At 34.4% G+C, this 20,971-nt stretch overlaps 1 protein-coding gene across 1 annotated transcript in view; it reads right to left on the reverse strand.

Annotated features, from left to right (window-relative positions):
- DYNC2H1 (dynein cytoplasmic 2 heavy chain 1) overlaps nucleotides 1–20,971 on the reverse strand; it is a 152,118-nt gene that overhangs the window by 53,502 nt on the left and 77,645 nt on the right. The window contains exons 67-73 of the mRNA XM_032679259.1: nucleotides 18,526–18,686; nucleotides 16,516–16,641; nucleotides 13,114–13,224; nucleotides 11,203–11,358; nucleotides 9,196–9,271; nucleotides 7,518–7,729; nucleotides 5,591–5,695 (exon numbers count right to left, since the gene is read on the reverse strand). Coding sequence (XP_032535150.1) covers nucleotides 5,591–5,695; nucleotides 7,518–7,729; nucleotides 9,196–9,271; nucleotides 11,203–11,358; nucleotides 13,114–13,224; nucleotides 16,516–16,641; nucleotides 18,526–18,686 — 947 coding nt within the window. The remainder of the gene's footprint in view (nucleotides 1–5,590; nucleotides 5,696–7,517; nucleotides 7,730–9,195; nucleotides 9,272–11,202; nucleotides 11,359–13,113; nucleotides 13,225–16,515; nucleotides 16,642–18,525; nucleotides 18,687–20,971) is intronic.

A 20,971-nucleotide genomic window follows, 5' to 3' on the forward strand; every position in this document is an offset into this window, starting at 1 on the left:
AAATGTAACAAGAGTATCTGTCAACAGGCTTGCTGCTAACCAGCAAAGCTTTAAACTATGTTTATCAGGCAGCAATGACCAAAGAGAAATGGTGGGACAGAGGGTTGGAAAAAAGCACCTAGAGTATAACATGATGAGAAAGGTATTTCTTCAAATATGTCAAATAGCAAGTCAGTTCTCTTGTTAAAATACAAAGAAGCACAATGAAGTTACAGGAATTGTTCGACTCTTTAGGGTGCTTTCATGAATACCAGATGGACTTCAAAAAGAGATTAGTTAGATGGGACAGAAAAGTAGAATCTATTATTATTATTATTATTATTATTATTATTATTATTATTATTATTATTATTATTATTAAAAGAGCTGAGATAAATATCTAGGATTAAAAGAAAGAGAAGTATCTCAAGAAACTACTTTCAGATAATAAAAATAATAGTGTTGCCAACTGGGAGAAGTGAGAGTGATTCCCATCACTCATCTGAGATAAAACAGGCAAAGACAAGCAGAAACATATCTGGGAAAATTAAATTACCTTATATCCTTTACCCTGTCACAGAAAATGCTAGTCAGATTTGGATTCTATTTGAGATGATAAAATTAGTATGAAATAGGTTCTTAAAAACAGTAATTTTGTTGCAAAATCTGAATTGCCTAAGCTGCAGAGTATCACTGCAAATAAAATTTCAAAGAACAAAATATAGGAGAAGTACTTCCAGCAACTTCAGTTGAAGTGAACTGGAACCCACTTATTTGAACTTATAAGCACTTGGAGCTCAACATTTTTAATTTGTACATAAAATCTACAATTAAATAATCTCATAGTATTTCACTGAAAAATTGGTAAGAAGCTACCATCTGTGAACTCTTCAACAATCTGAGGCTCAAAGGATTATTTTACATTTTTTATGTCCTTAAGCACTTTGAGAATGTACTGGGTTGATCTTGGCTGGCTGTCAGGTGCCCATCAAAGCTGCTCTATCACATCCCTTCTCAGCTGAATAGGGGAGAGAAAATATAAGGAAAGGCTTGTGGATCGAGCTAAGACAGGGAGAAATCACTCACCATTTACTGTCATGGGTAAAACAGACCTGACCTGGGGAAATGAATTTAATGCATTGCTAATCAAATCAGCATAGGATAATGAGAAATAAAAACACATCTTAAAACACCTTCCCACCATCCCTCATTTCTTCCTGGGCTCAACTTCACTCCAGAATCTCTACGTCCTCCAACCCAAGTGGTGCAGGGGAACAGGGAATAGGGACTCTGGTCAGTTAGTCACACGTTATCTCTGCCCCTCCTTCCTCCTCTTCCCCTGTGTCAGAGAGCGTACTCATTCACCTATAAAAGTATCAAAACCAACCTATTCTTCAACCTTACTGAGACTCATCTGTCTCATGATATTCTCTGTGAAGTACTATGAATCTGTATGTGTAAAAGAATGCTGAATTCCTGAGACAAGATATTATTGATATTATTAAACACAATATTCTATATAGAAATTAGCCATAAGCAAACTAAGTGCTAGCCATAGTCATTATCATTGGCAGTCATATTTGAAAAGTCTTGCATAACTTGCCAGTTACCGAATGGCTTTTTTTTCTCAAAATTATTTACCATATTATTGGAGAATGTTTAGATTAACCAGTCAACTGACCATACATAGTGACTACTTACAGCAGTCACTAGCAGGCACAGCCATTCAGCAGGATTTGTTAGAATCACACAACACAGAAGGCTTTAAATGTTACAATACCTAAAGAGTGCCTGCAATGACTATGTCTGCTGTGCAAAGAAGGGAGGGAGACAAAACAGTGGCTCTGCATTTTCATTTCATCTTCCTAGGGTGGTTACTGGTAATAAGTCATATCAGTTGTATTAGGTATGGTAAATCCTTCACAAAACAGGATAGTTCTTATTGCTTTTCTAAGGTGTAAAAATACATATGCAAGCCTGTCTGTTTCAGTCTGTATAAATTCCATTTATCACATATGATAAATTTTATTTTGATGAAGACACCTTATGTATGGTTCTATTAAAATGATAATAAAGGATGAAGTTGGTTCATAAGAATTCATAAAAGAACAGAACCATGGATCCAAGAATAAGAAACAAGTACACTGGCACCAAAAGCCCGTTTTGCAAGAAGGTGACTGGAGAGATATCTAAATTAGAAAAGACTTCTCACTGCACAGGAAACATAAAGCAAAGCTCCACATACTCTGACTGCTCTAGTCATTGGTTATAGCTTAGACTGGGAGATCGAACCACCTGAATGCAGGTCATACTGTTCTGCAAAGAGAACACAGCAAGAGATGGGAGATTATTCATGACCATACTCAATCTAAGAAATGTTGTGTCAAAGCTTGGTTGTAACATTAGGTGAGGTAGAACCAAAGAGACACAGTGAACTCTAGAAATCCAGGTTTTAAAAATTTACTTAGCTCTACCTACATAAAGCAACTAAGGACAAACTTCAGAAAAAAATGTAAATCATGTTTCTGAAAAGATCATGGTTTTTTACGTAAAATATTTTCTTAAAAACAAAATGGCTTTCACCAGTACAGATTAAATATTAATACTCTCTGAATTACACTATAGAACATTGTAAGACATAATTTCTAAACAATTCAATTAGTAATTAGCAGTATTAAAATAAAATTGCTAGCGATATTCAGCTCTTCAATTAGAGAAGTTCTCTGCTGGTAAGAAGCTATGAATTTCATCAATATTTGAAAAATTTCTGAAAAAAGTCCCTGTCTTTTCATTGCTGTTTTAGGTTTACCTGAACATTAGCAATGGAGTAGGTTACAGAAAAGATGTCTGCATGACTGCAAAATACTGCGCTGTGCTACAGTAAATTTCTACTATAGTAAAGTGTGTTGCTGCAGCAATACAAACTATCACTCCTAGGCATGAAAAATAAATAATATTCAGAGAAAGTCTACAAAATCAGTGAAGTAGTGGACACAGTATTACATTTCACCTTTCTGGTGCTAGAGACATGACGGTTGAACTGGTAGCAATTCATTTCTCACCACCTTACTCATTCACCTTTTCTCTGCTTTAGCTTCGTAATGGATTTCTGATAAACACTCCTGTTAGAAAGCAATCATTCAATTTCAGATTGTGAACCACGGGATCACCCGTGGATCTAAGACAGCTGCCAAACTGTCAGAAATGTAATGGGAGTAGGATTCACAGTTAGGCAGAAGTACAATTTAAAGGAAATCTCACATTTCTGTTACTTACATTGCCTAAGACTTAAAGAAGTACCACAAACTATTATTGGAAGGATGACAAAATCTCTCACATGACAAAGAAATCATCTCATAAGATTGTAACTAAAACAGTCTCACTTTTTTAAGATTATAATCCATAATTTATAGCTTATAATTAATGCTGTGACAGACCAGCAGAGTGTGAGTTTCCATGTACATACGCTCCTTACCTATTTCCTTTCACACAGGAACTCTGAATCTGTTCTGATTTTGTGGAGGTTAACTATGGATTTATTTTCAAATACTAGCATTTTTTAACAGCTTTTAACAAGCAAGCATAGCTGAAATAAATAAAATAATCAGCAGTGTACAGTGTAACTGACAGAAACAAAAGCATTTAAATTGATGTTTATATAAATGACTTTATGGCAACACCAAATAGACCTATGTTGAATCTTAGTGCATTTTTAGCTTTGTAAAAGATACATTTCTGAGTTCAGCCTATTACCCTATGCACCCTCATCCTACTGATTTTAGCTTTATTGTTTCATGTCCTAAAAAAACCCCAAATAGTATGACAATACAGCTATGAATTTAAGTAAACAAATATATTTAAACAAATTTACCAGTACTGTATTTGATAGTCAACAAATGCAATACTCAAAGGTAATTTTATTTTTTTTAAAAGATCAAAGGTCTTATACCAATAAGAAATTTCTGCTTGGAGCCCTTTTTTAGGCGAGTGTGAGCAAACAATTTGATACTTTTTTAAAAAATTGTTATTCTAAGTCTTGAAATTATAGGAAATTCCAATTATAGGGAAATTCCAATTGATTTTGCCAAGAAAGGTTGGACCACATGATCCTTGAGATCTCTTCCAACCTGGTATTTTATGATTTAATTTTCCCCCCTATAACTTAACCTTACTTAAGACAGCATGCTAGGGCTGTACAGAAAATTAAAGAGAGCCACGAATTACAGACCAGTTCACTTCACAGCTCTGATGTAAGAATCTCAATTCAATCAAATTTCATGTTAGCTGACACAACTAATTTATTACCCGTCAAACAAACTATGCTAATGAATAATTAAAAGACTGGTACTGCACTAATACAGTAATCATGTGCTCTCATATAGACTTCACTGAAGCAATGAAAGAAAAATATAGAACAAAGAACTTAAGGATCTCCAGATCCATACTTTACTGGATCTGAGTGCACAAGCAGTGGGAATCAAATTGCTTGAACACTGGCTTCTAGTGCCATTTTGTCCTGAGTTCCAGTCACTGGTCCAGTAGAACATGTATTCACTTGGATCCTGTGTTGTATTTGGCAGTTCCTCATAGATGTCTTAAATACACTAGAGCATATCCAGATTATATGAGATATCAATCTTTAGGCAACTGCATTGACACCTAAGAGAAGTGATTCAATACTAGCAATGAAAAGCTTTGTCCAACAAATCAAAAACTGTACTGACGATAAAGACATATGGAATTCAAATCACTCCATCTTTTTCTTTCTTAGACTGACAAAACAGAAATTATGACAAGAACAAGGGACAGTCAGTATTTTTGGGCTTCCCAAAGGGTGAGAAGGAAAACTGCCCCAGCTGTTTCCTTAATAGTACCCAGGATAATGTTGATTCACGTCACTCACCCAAAATGCAGTTTCTACATAGAACTCTAAAACAAAGAGGTGAAAAATCTTTAATCATTGCCTATTATTCCAGCACTAAGATTAGTGCATTCTCATGTACTCAAATCTGGACTAGACTGAAATTAAATGACAGCTGAGAACTCTTTACTATGATATAGCCATCTGCCATATGTGACAGTTAAATCAATAATGGAAATATTTAATATCAGCGAATTTTTAAATTATTACCATCAAACACCCTCAAACTTCCTTTTCATTATGTTGAGAATTTCTTTATGACATGCCTAAGTAGCTATTCTCCAGTGAGAACAACTTTTTTAAAGAAAATCATATTCCTAATTGCAAAGATGGAATTTTTTGACTACTGAAAGAATTCTTCAGAATTTCTCTTTCAGAAAAAGCATAAATATTACTCCTATTTAATGTGTAAAACTATCGTGTCACTGTTCAGTGTGAACTGAATTGTATTATTGGAAACTTTCTCAATAACTATTTGTTTATTTAAGTTCTAGATTCATATTCTTGTAACTAAAGATTAACTGTTACTATATTAAAATATTCTACAGATAAATGTCAATATATCAAAAAAATCCCATCCATTTACTCCAACTTTCTTACGGAAGCACATTTACGAACGGGTGGTTGGGTTCTCGAGCTTATACTAGCTGCAGAAAATATTTAGAAACCAGTGAAAAATGCTAATTTTACCTGGGAACTGATCATGCGCTGTGATGAACGAGCAATATTAGCTGGCAAGCCAAAAAAGTCAGGTTTATCATCTTCTGGAAGGCTTTCAATAATATTGCGATAATCCTGCATTAGAAGAAAAGAATAGACATAACTAGGGGAACTTTTTATTCAGCTCATGAAAATTAACAGTGTATGCTGAAAAGAATTTCATTAGGTGCACTGCATAACACAAAGATTAAAATAAATATACAAGACACGAGATATGTTGGTAATCTTATTTACAGATTTCTTCATTTTATTTATCAAAAACTATCTTCTTTTATACAGCATTTCCACTCTAAAAGAGCAAAAAGCAGTTCTGATTACAGTGATGGTATTAACTGAAAAGAAAAATATGCCAAGACTGTCCTTGAAAAGTAGTTACAATACTTCTGTTGAAAACTTAAAAGTAAGATTAATGACAAAATTAAAAAAAAAAAAATCCCCATCTGGAATTCTAAGAAAAGTATAATACATATTTATAAAATTAAGAGCACTCACTTCTATTTAAATCTATGAAGATATTATCACTCAAAGAAAGTAAAATAATTTCTGTAAAAATAGGCTTGCATAATATGGAGATGCAGAATAGCATCAATAGTGATTATAATCTAAGAGTCACTAGAGATGCCCTCTTGCACAAAAGAGAAAGAGGTTTTTCAGCCTAAGGTAGACTAATAGTGCTGGACATCTCTTTTATTGTGATTTAAGGGCAAAAATATTTACTATTTGAAAGTCTGGTTGCATCCTCTTGCATTGTGTCATGTGCATTTTGTCTTTGCTTGCAAGAGCATGTGCTAGACAGACACAGTTTAACATGGAATCTCACTTCAGAAGTAAAAACAGGAGCAGACCTCTACACCAAACACTGAGGGAACACTAATTTAGTAAGATATATCATTGCAAATAATTTAAGGAAACAAACTTAGCTTTTTTTTTTTAGTTATGTTCTACTAATCAAAACTGTTTGCAGAAAAGTACTGAAGACACAGAACTATAAATTCTTACATAAATAATCATATAAGAAATCAAGAGATATTAAATGCAGTGTAAGGTAGAAAAAAGATTCATCTACTTGACCATATTATCTACAACACGAGAGATCAGCTTCGGTCATATTAGAGTAAAAAAAAAAAAAAGAAAACAAACAAAAAAACCCAAAATAAAACAAAAAACCCAAACAAACAAACAAACAAAAAAAGGCCAAAAACCAAACCCCAAACCCAAACAGTCAAAAGCCAGGTAGAGAATGTCAATGACAGCAATTTACTTTAACTGGGATAATTTTGTTTACATCAACTCATATTAGAGGTCTATGATTGAGTCCTAAATTAAAATGCAAATGAATCTTAATCATAGTAGTAACAATAATAGTATATGAAAGCATAGGGAGAGTTCAGTTCTTTAGACTGAGGAATTCCCTCTCATTTATGCTAAAGGAATACTAAAAAAGAATCAGAATCCATATTTATCACCAAATAAAATGTCATACACCCTCCACAGCATGTCAGCAGATTATGTCAGAATATGGATATATTTTGGAAATATGAAGATATATTTAGATTTTCCTATTTCATCCAGAAGTTGTAGGAATGTTTGGCAGTCTTTACAAAACTACTGTTATTATAGTAATTAAATAAAATGTAATTATATGCTTCTTTTTCATAAATGGACCCAATTTCTTTTATACTCAATTCTTCATAGCTATGCTGCTCTGCACCTCGGTCCAATCACATACCATAAAAAAGATCAGTGAATGAGCACTTAAGGGTTAGTGCTCCACACAAAAGAAGTCCTGAAGAAATAGAGGTAACTCTATTGTAACTCTGGTTTTCTTTGTGGAAGTATTTCAAGAATAATTCCTGAAAATAAATTATTTACTAGGTGAGAGAAGATGCATACCTACCAAAATACTGCAGGAATTCGGTAGAGAGATCGAACATGGGAAATTAGTCATCTTCTTGCCTCTAGCATTTAAACTGCCAATGACTTGTGAATTGAAAAGTTGCTTCAAGTAGGACCGAAGAATCCTCATATCGAAGTAATTATCTACACGGCCTCCATAAATTGCATTTTCAAACAAGCCATGAACAAATTCCCACTGGAAATCTTTGAAACCTATCAATTAATTAATTTACTATTATTAGTTTTATAACACTGGATAGCATTGCATTATAAGCATTTCTTCTTGTCGCTGCAGTTCTTTAGCAAAATAAAAGAGACATGAACACATCAAATAATTAATTTCAAATTATTTTTCTTCTATATTATAAAATAGTAAAAGTTGCAGAAAGTTGGATGAGTTTGTAAATATCTGTCTGATAAAATGAACACTTACTGTATTTCAAAATGAATTATTAGAAATATAACTTAAGTCTTGAATTGCTTTTTTAATCAATTGGTTATATTCATTAGTTACATGCATTTCAGAAATCATGCTATTAAAACTTTAATTATGTGCTCCTTTGTCATAAATAAAAATTTATACACTGTTTTGTATGATGGTACCATCTGATCTCATAAAATAAATTGATTAAATCAAAAGCAGACCATGTTCAAAATAGGTAAGATTACTCGAAATGTCATCTTTCAAACAAAAAAACGTCCATGCTAGATACTTTGCAAATCATTATAAATCACAAAACATAACACATAAAGTTAAGCATGTTACTAATAATTTCCTGGTCAGATTGATGTTGCAATAGATTTTTCTGGCTTAGCTATAACCCACAAGCTTAAAATATTTTATTTTTCCTCCATTCTGCCACAGTTGTCCAAAATAACTACATGGGACAATGATCTACTTATATCCTATTGCTTTCATATGCAGGTAAAAGCTTGATTAGAAAGGTACTTACTAAAGTCCCTTGAAAAAAGGAAGTGGCAATTACTTGAAGAGGGGGTTTATTGGTGGTAACTTGTCTCCTAATACTTCAATCATTCTTTCATAAGAAATGCAATAATGATGATTAGATTAATGATTATTGATTAGTTAATGATTCAGTCTCTTTACACCACTGTATGTTTCAAGTCTGTGTAACTGAGCTCTAATTTCTGAAGTACTAATAATCCATAAATCCCATTTAAGTCAATGATCATAAATTAGCTCTAAATATCAGTTCCTACCTTTACTTTGAAATTAACAAAATGGAAAGATTTAAAAAAATTACCTTTACCAAAATAACTAATATTAAGAAATTCCTACACTACTTAATAGAACAATAAAGTGGGCTCCATCTAATATTGAGTTTCAATATGAAGAATTCATTCATATTCAATTCATTTTCAATTCATTTATTCAATATACAGGGAGTTCATACTGGGAAGGAATGGAGAGGCAAGATTCCATCTTATAGGCAGCTTTGTATTTCCTATTTGTTCCTCTGCACTCAAGAAGCTGAGCAGAATACTTCTTGGGCACCAAGAAACTATTGGTTTACTGAGAAATGGATTTGTGATGTTTCTAGCTTTGCTCACTTTTGATGAGCTCTGTAGCATCTCCACTCTTATCTGAACATTGTAGAAAGATAAAACTCTCCATGCAACATCCCTACTAATGGGACTTCCTTTAAGATGTGACTTACCCTCAAAAAGTGTGTCAATAATGTCAAAACCAGCACGGAGATCAGATAAAGAAAATTCATAAAACTTGGTCCAACCCTATCATTAAAAGAAACCCAAATAATTTAATTAGTCACACAGTGATAATCATGAAGTAAAATACCAGTATTATGTGATTACTGAATGCTGTATAATACTAAATACTGAATGAAAAGGAAACAACCTGTACCCTCTAAAGTGCAATTTTTGAAACATTCATTTTTAAACATTAGCTCTACCACTGCATTTACTTTTACATACTTACACAAACCAGAATCCATCGAGTATGAAGAATGTAAACTTAAGTTTATTTTATTTCCTAACATTATTTACTTCAACTAAAAGTTGCTGACATCTGTGACTAGATCATTCATTGAATTATGATTTTATTTCTGAGGGTCTTTCAGTATTTCAGGATATAGAAAGGATTTTCATAAATAGGACTGATTCTTCAGAGTCTTTACTATACATTCATCGTCTTATTCCCTAATTCACGTCGCTTCATTTCTGACTAAAAATATTATGAGAAAAGCAATTACTGCTACTATTACAGTGAAAATGCTGACTGTCATATGCATATTTTAATCATTTGCAGTTTGTACCTCCTTTCTGTTCTTGGTGGCACTACTCTTTACGTACCAGTAATGTGTAGTGTGTATGTAATTGTCATAAAAAGCTTTCATTATAAATGGATAAGTATAAATAAATATTGATACATGATACAGAATTTAGGAAATACAGATCTCAAAGGTATGTCCTGTTGCTGTATCTTCTTATGGCTGTACCTTTGCATATGGATCGTATCATAGCAACATGTGCATATGACTAATGACGTGAAGTGCACAAATGTGTCAGACAACTTTGCACACGTTCAGTGAGGTGGATAAAGTCTCAGGTCAAGACTGTGGCTGCTCCACAGATCCTAAATAACTATCAGCCAGTCATCCAGAAGGTCATATACCGGAAAGATGCTCAACAGTGTTCATGTTGGAGTTTTTTTTACAGATCCCAAAACAACTCAAAATCCATTACAGAATACAAAAGCTTCTACCTGAGATTAACTTCAGTTCATCAATGTTAGAAAAACCATCACTGTTTGCACGTGAGACAAGCGCAATTACAGAAGAATTAAAGAGAAAGCAGTTATCCTATCTTGTGTTACTTGAAAAACTGGTGCTAAATGAACGTGAATTTGAACAAAGACAAAGGAAAATTCATGTGTCAGTTTAGTCCTTTAAATATTTTCACCTATTGTACTCTTTAACACCATATTCAAAAGCCTTCTACTGCAACAGGCAAACAACCTTACAAATCACAAAGTCAAAAGTAGCAAAAAACTCGCTAATGTTCCAGGCAATGCCAGACCAAATCCTTCAGATGACAGGGTAATTTCATCCCTAGTCTAAATAGAATAAAATAAACAAAACATACAGCAGTTTGCTGGTTGAGGGTTTTTTGTCTGTTTAATTTAAGCATCTGCAGCCATAAAGAAATGTTTACTTTAAACAATAATTTGTCTAAGGAAAAAAATCACAGTCTCTGAAAACCATTATAATCCTCACAAGAAATTAATACCTTCCCTTGTTCTTCCTTCTCCCTGAGAAGGGTTTGTGTATAGCAAGAGTAGATAATGTCACCTCCTCCTTCCTACCAAAGTGTCTCTTTTCTCATCTCCCATTCAATTGTGTGCTTTCCTGTCCCAAGCAAACAGGATTCACAGAATCTTTTCCATGTGACTTCAGTTCTTCATCAGTATCAGTTAGTACACAAATCACAAAATAACCCCATGCAGGAAGGAACAATTTTCAGACAGACAGGAATTGAGGTTACCAAGATCTTATTTTGCAATGAATTCAGAGACAATGAAGGTAGGCACCAGAAGGGTCCAAATTTTTCTCATTTCTGAACATGACCCAACAGGAAAAATACTTCCAAGTACAGAAGCTAATAAATGGGGTAAATTTTTAAAAAAGTAGCAAATAAAATATTACCTGAGGGATAAAGTTTCTTCTTTCTTGACATACAGCATGAAACCATGCTAAACAAAAGAGAGACTGTGCTCGAGACAAATTTCCCTTTTTATTAATTTGCTCTGGCGTCCAAGATTCATACGTTCGCAAGAGGTTCTTTTTGAGGCCTGGAGGTGCCTGCATCGGAAGGAAAGACACTGTTCTAGACAGAAAACCTGGTATTTTTATGTGCTATTTTCTTAAATTCTAACATAAAATTTGTAACTTAAAGAAATGACAAACAGTGTTTAATAGAATAAAATTTAACAAGAATAATATCTGTTTGTAAGAAATGGCCTACTAATAGAATGATTCCATACGGAAAATAACTTCAGCATACTGAAAGAAATTGTAACCAGGACCAACTGACAGGACTGTACCACACTAAAAGAACTTAGCAAAAGAATAACACTCTATCAAAATATGTAAGCATAAACTAAATTCAACGGTTTTCAAAAATACAACTTTTCTTCTGATTTTAAAGTTCAACTACCAATTAATTCTGTGATGAGTGTCAAATTGCCTTTTGCCATCACCTCACTCTGTTAACTAGCATACAGATATGGTATAGATGTATGATAAAATGCTGGTTCTCTGATTAAGTGGTAGGTAATGGTCACGACCGCTAGAAATAACTGCATTTAAAGTGTATATAATAACAGAAATTACAGTGCTTAAAAGTAAAAACTACTGGATACTCAGCCATTTTCAAATTATTTCCAAGTGTGAAGGCAAACATAAATTTTAAAGAGATTTAAATTACACTTTCGTATTTCTAAGAATGTTCTTTGTTCTTTCTTTTGAAAAATGGTTGTTAATGTTTCCATAAGATTAACATAGTTCCATATGCTACTTATGCACACTTCTGAAAAATAATTGCAAAATACTGTACCAAAATGACTTTTTCTTTTAATATCTGCATCTTGATCGGTAACAGTTAAGGGACATACTACAACCACATAATAATCAAATATCATTCACCAAGTCATTGTCTATCATTGTCCTTTCATGATAACAAAATATTTACTAAAAATGAAAACAAAAGGATTTAGAATATTGTATTTGTGCAAAGTTCCAAATGTGATGATCCTACACAGCCTTGCAATTTCTGTACCACTGAAGGGCTCAATATAAGCAAGAAGGTACTCCAGAAACTTAAAAATTCCTGCAGTCAATGTAAAAGTATAACAGTTTTGGATTGCTGAAAGTCAGCAACATTGGACTCTAAAGGTCAGAGTTTCTCAGTTTAGCTGTAGGTAAAATCTCCACACTCCATAATGAATAGAAGATTTAGTAGCACTCCTATCAATGATTTCCATAATGGACACTACTGCTTCAGTGCATTCACGATTAGACTACTTTCCAATCGGTTGGAGGAACACGGTCCCAGTTATTCCTTAAACTGAACCATTTCAAAAGCAAAGGTCTCAATTTTGAGTAAAGGCCTTTAACTGTATGTTCTGCTGTACAGGAGGAAAGCCATTTTTGTTTAAAGGGTCCAGAGAATATAAAGCTATGGGGCCAAAAAGGAAAATAAGAAAGTGGGATTCTGTGATCTTCAGATGAGGACGTTTATCAAGAAGGAGAAATTCCTTGTTTGCCATCCATGTAATATCATCTGTGTAGGTTTTTGCTTTTAAGAAACACTGATTAAATGCACAAAAGAATTTGGAGTACAAGACAGAACAACTACTTTCCCTATTTAAACTTATTTTCAGTTCAAACTTTCAATTGGAAAAAGTACCTAGGAAAAAATTAATCTCTCAAGGTAAATTCACAGCATTTTTTGAAATATAAGATAAAGTCACTTATTCTACTTAAACATATAGTTTACTATACGTCTAGATTAGTTTCATGTAAAAATCTAATAAAAACTTTCCAAACAAATCTTACTTCATAAGTTATTTTCAGACTTGACTGAAGCAAAATCGGAGTAAATTTTGGATGAACTTCGGTAGTAAGCCACAGACGAAAGTTTGGTTGAGGTTGTAATGTATTCAGTTCCTATTAAAAAGACAATATATATTGAAAAAGGTTTTGAGGTGGTTTTTTTAATATATAGAACAGTATTTACAAAATTATAATACCCTGGATTAGAAAGTTAGGCTTATCTAAAAATATCTACAGTTGCTTTTACATACAAGGTTATTCAAAAGATTACAGTTCAAGATGTGTTGTCTCCACACATTCAATGTCATCGCTGTGCTCAAACTTAAAGTTCATCCTAGCTGTGTCAAAATATTTGCACCTTTCCCCCAGATACCAAATTAGGGGCATAAAAATACATAGCAGTTCTTTACTTCTTTTAAGTACAAAAACACCAGAAGGCTGCATCTCAAAAGATGAAGGCTTGCAATGTGGGTTGCATATCAACAAATCTCAATGACTTTCAACAACTGTATAGTTATATTAATTTTTTTCTCTTCAAGTGTTTGTTGTATGAACCCTTCATGTTATCATGATTCATGGAAAACTGAGATTAGGAAAAATGAGTTCTAAGAGAAATATTGTCAAAAGTTATTTCAAATATAAAGGCTTCACAAAAATATGTAATTATTTAATATGGACACACACTGCTGGTGCTTTAGGTGCTGCTGAAACAGACATATTTTCCATTGAAGACATCAAAGTTGTCTGACAATTGACTTCAGAACAATGTCAACAGTTTTGTGTACAGGTGTTGAGAGAAACATAGGTCAAAAAACTCAACAGATTTTCTCACAATCCATTCATTCTCATAATCTCTAAAGCATAATCATTATCATTTTGGTTTTGGTGTTTTTAGTAAAGAAAAAAATTCTGAAAAGTCATTACTTGTCCAGATATTTTGCAAAATGACAACTATAATTGGTACCTAGAGTCATGGAATCGTGGAGCTTGGAGGGAACTGCTGGAGCCTGCCTAGTCCAACTCTCTGCTCAAAGCAGAGTCAGATTCAACAAGTTGTCCAGACCTGTATGCAGTCAGGTTTTCAGTATCTCCAAGGATGAAGACTCTGCAGGCTCTCTGGGCAACCTGTTTGTGTTTGATCATCTTCACATTACAATAAGTTTTATCATTTATTTAAATGGCATTTCCTGTATTTTAGTTTGTGTCCATAGCCCCTTGTCTTGTAATGGCACACCACTGAGAAGAGTCTGGGTCTGTCTCCTTTACTCTTTCCAATCAGCCAATACGCACTAAATAACTAAGATTCCCCTGAAGCTTCCCTTTCCCAGGCTGAACAGTCCCAGTTCTCCCAGTTTCCACTTGTATGATACATGCTCCAGTTCCTTTATCACTCTAACCCTGTACTGAACTGGCTCCAGTATGCAAATGTCTCTCTTGTACTGGGTAGCTGAGCACTGGACACAGAACTCCAGATGTATCTCACCAGCGTTGAGTAAAGGGGAAGGATCACTTCCCTCGACCTTCTGGCAATGCTCTGTCTATAACAGCCCAGGAGGCCAGTCGCCTTCTTTGCTGCAAGGTCACATTGCTGGCTCATGTCACCTTCTTACCCACTAGGACTTCCAGGTCTTTTCTGCCAAACTGCTTTTCAGCCAGTTAGTCCCCAGATTGTCTGGGTGGTCGGAGCTACTCCTTCTCACAGGAAGCACTTAGCATTTCCCTTTGCTGAACTTCATGAGGTATCTCCTCAGTCTACTTCTGCAGTCTATTAAGGTCCTTTTGGATGAAAGCACACTCATCTGTTACATCAATAATTTCCTCCAAATCTTTATCATCTCTACTTGCTGAGGATACATTTTGTCCCATTACTCATATAATTAATTAAGATGTTAAAGCATGTTGGCCACAGTACCAGTGCCTAGAGCACAACACTGATGACTGGCCTCTGACTGGATTTTTTGATGTTGACACCAACCCTTCAAGTAACACAACTAGGTCAGTTTTCAATCTACCTCACTGTAGTACACTGGGGTCCATATTTCATCAGTTTGTCTATGAGGATGTTATGGGAACCAAACCAAGATTTGATAATGATCCACAGCCTTGGAAGCAGGAGTTTTAGGAAAAGAAGACAAGAGAATTCGCATACTGGTTCAACCGTCATTATCTGCAGCATGCATCCTCTGATACTCTGTGCTTGGCTACAAGACAGCTAATGGGGGGAAGGTGTAAGCTGTGAAGGTATTATTTTCTTATTGATAAAATTACATTGACCAGAAGATATATTTCATTTTCTTAAATTGAAAGATTGTGAGAACTAAATTTATGTACCTGGATGGAACTGAATTATAATTATGCAGAAGTCCCTTAAGATGATGTTCAAGCATAGGAATTACATAGCCTCACACTTGTTAATGATATGCAAAATAGACAAGGGAATGTGCAAAGTCATCCATCAGCAAATCTCAGTCTATATTAAGCTCAGCAGAAAGTTTAACACATTCACTATTACATTCTTTTGGAAAGAATAAGAACCTCTTGACACATATCCATATTTTAATACTTATAAGATCTGAAATTTTGTAATCAGCAAGAGGCTTGCAAACACTTTCTTACTGTTCACTAGCTTGTTCAGATCAGATGACACACATCAGTGTTATCTTGCTTTGCCTCTGCATTTTTTCAAAATGGATTATTGGAATGCTAAAGGTACATGTGTGCCACACTGAGAGACAGATGATAGACTCCAAGATCACATCTATGGAGCACAAATTACGAAAAATCACAGAAAACTGGAAAATTAAGACTGTACTAACTGTTGATAGGAATTCCCTAATTTTCCTCTGGGTTAATTTCTTTTGATGATTTCACAGTGATATACGTGAAAAGTGTGTCATATAAAATCACTTCCAGCCAGCAAGTCAATGATCTAACATGCTATAACGAAGAGTGTGTTTCTAGAAAATATCAGACAGACATTTTAATCTCAAATTAGCAAAAACCTCTTAGTAACTCAGGCACAAGCTATACTTCACAAAAACAAGAACTGCTAAAAATTAAGTCCTAGAACTAAGGGAAAAAGAAATTAAATTCAAGCATACATAGATTCATAGTTCAGCAAACATGGGCAGTATCTCATAAAGTACTAGAAGTCCTAACTGGAACATTTTCCCAATCATCATGGTAGAAATACTGTACACTGTATGAAAATGTTCACACAAAGAAAAGAGCTGCTTAGATCTGCAGCAGTTTACCTTATTCATGACTGAGAAAACTGCAAAGGTGTATTTTTAAACTGCAAAGATGAATTTTTAAACATCACCATGGAAATGTCTAGAATGCTTCAGAAATTTTGCATACTAATTTTGTCTGGTTTCCAACATCATCTTCTCTATTTGCCCTCACCTTTTCCAACACAGGAAGCCAAGATGTAACGAGATGCAGGTTTTTTAAACAGAGCCATTCTCCACTGAGTGCACATTCTCTTAGAGTTTGAATAGCCAGGTCAGCTTGGCCCTGGCCCATTGCAATCTGAAATGACAGACACAGTTGCATCAAGAACTTATCATACCTCATTTAACAGCTAAATACAAAATCATGTTTTCAATTTAGGGTGCATATGTAAAAAAGGAGTGCTAAAAATAACTAGAATTTTCTCTAACATGATAGGCTACTAAAGTAGGGAAAAGATTAAGGAAAACAGTTTTCCTTCGCAATTTCTCTAATCAGAGTTTGTTAAAAAAAAAAATGTTACCTAGTCTTTTTATGGCAAAAAACATGCATTTCTTGGTGACAGTAATGGTATTCCCTGGGAAGTCAAAAAGTAATTTAAATATCAGTGACTAAACTGTACTACTGCAGAACTGCTGATACAATAAAAACAAAAGATAAATGAGAACAAAGTTTCTTCTGACTGGAAGTTAGGAGTATTTCCTTTGAAGAGAAACACTCAGTTATATTAAGATGAGTGAAAAACTAAGGCTGGTCTCTTTCCAACTGGGAAATATGAATAGTTTAACATACAGTCCTTTCTTCATGCTTTGTAGCACCATATTAGTTCTACCTTAGAATCTATTTAGAAGATATACATAACAAAAACCCTGAACCAAACAAGTTGAAAATAAAATGGTCTTAGCCAATCTGAAAAGTCTTGTCTTGGCATTATTATCCTCGACTTAAATAAAACTTAATACATCTTGAAATAATTTAAATAGCCAAAAGAAGATAACTGAAAATCATCAGCAATAAGGTAGCAGAGAAATTTAGCACTCCGTTCTTCATCCTATATGAGAAGTAATTCAAGAGAGAAAAAAAATCTGATCTTTTATGTTCTATTTAAATTACATGAGAAAGTGCAGGAAAAATCCACAATATTCTTATTAGTAGGACACCTTTCAGATTATTTAGCTTTGAGTACCACTCCTTAACTGAATACCACACCATGCTACATTTTAAAAGTCCAACATGTAAAGAATATTTAGAGATAAACATAAAAATCCATGTGGCAGAGTAAGAAATATGCATTCTGCAACGTTCACAGCAAGATAAGCTGGCAGTAGGTTCTTAATATTTACAGTTTGATGGGAAAAATATATTCTAGGAAAGGCACAATTTCAAGGACTATTTAAAAGCAACATTAAACTTGACATTTTCCATTTCTATGTTAACCAGTGATTGTCTAGATAACAACTTCCCCCCCACAGATATTTCAAATGACAGAAGGAAACAATTTTTTATAGAAAGGTATAAAGCATATTGTTACTGTGTAATGGAAATATTAGGAAACTACTTTTATCATAGAATAATTTGAATTGGAATGGATCCTGGAAGGTGTCTAGGCCAATCTCCTGCTCAAAGATCAGACAAGAAGTTGAGGGCTTTGTCCAGTGAGTTATTGGGAACCTTCATGGATGTTAAATTTCTCAAAATATTTTACAGAATTTCACAAAATACCGAAGTATTCACAAACACTGAACATCTGATTTACTTGTTCAGTTGAAGAAAAAACAATGCAAGTCCTATAAGCAGAGGAAATTAGGAAGTCTAGTCTAGCCTAGTGCGTTTATATTTCAATTACTCCGCACTAAAAAAAAGATAACGTTGTAGCATGTATAACAATTCTCAGCCTCTTTTGTTCTCTTCCATCTATCTTCTCACTTTTTCCTTCTCCAAGTTGGAGGAATGCCTATCATGTGGATTCAGCTTCTGTGAGGATGACAAATTGTGTCCCTCTTCTCCAACCAATTTTGCAAATGGAATGAGAAGTTAATGTCAAGACAGGTAAGAACAAACACGTAGACACTAAACTATGTTTTTACATATTAACTTCCTTGAAAAATAAGGTAAAACCGATATTACTACAGTAAAATTTTACACATTGCATTTTTTTAATCATTATGCTTATCTAAGACTGACCTGATGGTAGCACTCAGTACTTCTTTCAACATTGGCAAGTTCCTGCAACTCTTGAGAAGGATCAGCACCAGGAGAAATTATTATCAAGATGGGCTCAATTTCCATAGTCTCTTTATACAGACGTTTCATATTCAGAGGTGATGGAGATAATTCCTTTATGCCTATAGTTAGAATTAGAATTATTATGGAAATAAAGTGACTCTCCATGATGGAGTGTTTCAACCAGTTTAGAGGTCATCTGGCAGTCAGAGTTCTGTTCAATGGAGACCAGAAAACCAGACTTAAAATGAGAACAAAATCTTTACAGTATTCAGGTATAAGACATCCTATACTGATAAGAAAAATAAACAAGCATGGTGCTTGGATTTCCAGCTTGACAAACATAAACTGCAGTCTTTATTTAGAGTGTAATCTTCAAGGAAACATACAAAAAGACAGGAGTGGAATAAGAAGTTATGCTATTTGCTGAAACTGATTGCAGTGTGTATGTCTGCCTGTAGACACCTCTCCTTATTGTCCTAAGAGCCTTAATTATTAGACTTACATGGTTCTTGGTACTATGTTTACTTCTGTCTATTATTTGTTTTAATATACAACTTAAATAGCTAAAGTGTTGACCTAGTAAAAGCAAGGTATTTATACATGAGCCCAAAGCTATGTGTATTGTGTTAGGCATGTATTTTCATGTATCTTTAGACTGGTCCTTAAGTAATGAAGCTTTAGGTGCAATGGGAAATCACAACATAAAGCAAGTCAGAAGAACCCAAATCAGTGACAACTAAGCCACAACTACTAAATGATGCCATACACACTTCCTTGAGGGCATGGTCTGCTTTCAGACTTGAGCTATTATACGTTCCCTGTAGAACAATACATAATATGGTACATAATTTGTACCACAGAATCATAGAATAGTTTGGGTAGGGACCTTAAAGATCCTCTGGTTCCTGCCATAGGCAGGGGCACCTTCCACTAGACCCACGCAGCCTGGTCTTGAACACTTCCAGGGATGGAGCATCCACAATTTCACTGGGCAACCTGTTCCAGAGTCTCACCACTCTCACAGTAAAGAATTTCTTCCAGATATCTAACCCAAGCCTACTCTCAGTTTAAAGCCATAGCCCTTGTCCTATCACTACATGCCCTTGTAATAAGTCCTTCACCAGCTCTCTTGTGGGCCACCTTTAGGTACTGAAAGGCTGCTTTAAGGTCTCTCTACAGCCTTCTCTTCCCAGGCTTAAAAACCCCAACTCTCACTTCATAGGAGCAAGGTTCCAGTTAATACGGTGCATTTCAGTATAGCATGTAAGATAAAGAAATAAGCATGCTTTGAGTGTCCACAAAATATGTTCCTAGAAAGTTCTTATAAACCTTATCTTCAAAAGAAATTATTTTAATCCCTCTTCATCCATAAATTTAAAAATATATGTAAAAGATGAAGCAAAAACCCCATATCTGGATAAAACAGAAGTGAAAGGCTTTCTTGTAGGCTATTAGAGCTCTTTCGGAACTCATTTTTCTTACAGGAAAGCAGCCAAAGTAGATTGGAAGCCTAACGGATCCTTTTCAAACTAAATGAAAGTTTAAGTAGTTTCAGGGCAAGCATCCTGAAAAAGACCCAGTAGAAAAACTATGAAAAAATATTCATACAAGTGTGACATCTTTTATCAGTTAGAAAGTGCTAGTCACGATTTATTACATGATCTCAAAATAAAATCTCACTGATATGCATGAAAAATCTGTGGATGCTTTGTGGATGACTTGCTGGTTTTGAAACTCCAAATGAAGATAATGGTATTGTGCCTTCCTTGGTGAGGTTGCAGCTTCATTCACCTAAAACCATCCCCTTGTTCAGCATTCCTCCAAGGAAGTGGTATAAAAATAAGCAATTTATGTAATTTATTAAGATTTGGAAGACAGTAAGCAGGCAAACTCACTCTGCATTCAGGTCTCTGCTGGGCTTTGAGCCACATGGCACTGCAGATCACATTTGTCATTTGATTCCAACAGGCAAGGACATTGTCAGCATGGGCCTTTTATACTCACCATCAACAAAGTATCCCCTCTATCTACTAATAATGTTTGACAGAGAAGCTACCCCTTAATCCCGAAAATATCAGTCTTGGTTGCAGATATGAAGCCAATTTTGATCAACAAATAATGTCCACAGACAGGGAAGCATAAAAGAGTAAAATAAAGTGACTTTTAAAACTTACAGTGTCCACCTCGATGAGACACTCATAATTCATCTTCCATATACCCATTAACAGCTAAAAACTGAGGGAAGGCTTTGGTGTGCTATACTGCAATATTATTTGGCATACACGTTTCAAACTGCAGGTACAATAGACTTCAGAGGGGAAACAGACTAACTAGAACAAATAGACAACCATAGTATTGAATCACTCTAAATCATGTATATTTTTAAACAGACAGTAAAAAGTAT

The sequence above is a fragment of the Chiroxiphia lanceolata genome, chromosome 2 (genome assembly GCF_009829145.1).
Source record: "Chiroxiphia lanceolata isolate bChiLan1 chromosome 2, bChiLan1.pri, whole genome shotgun sequence".
Taxonomy (NCBI): domain Eukaryota; kingdom Metazoa; phylum Chordata; class Aves; order Passeriformes; family Pipridae; genus Chiroxiphia; species Chiroxiphia lanceolata.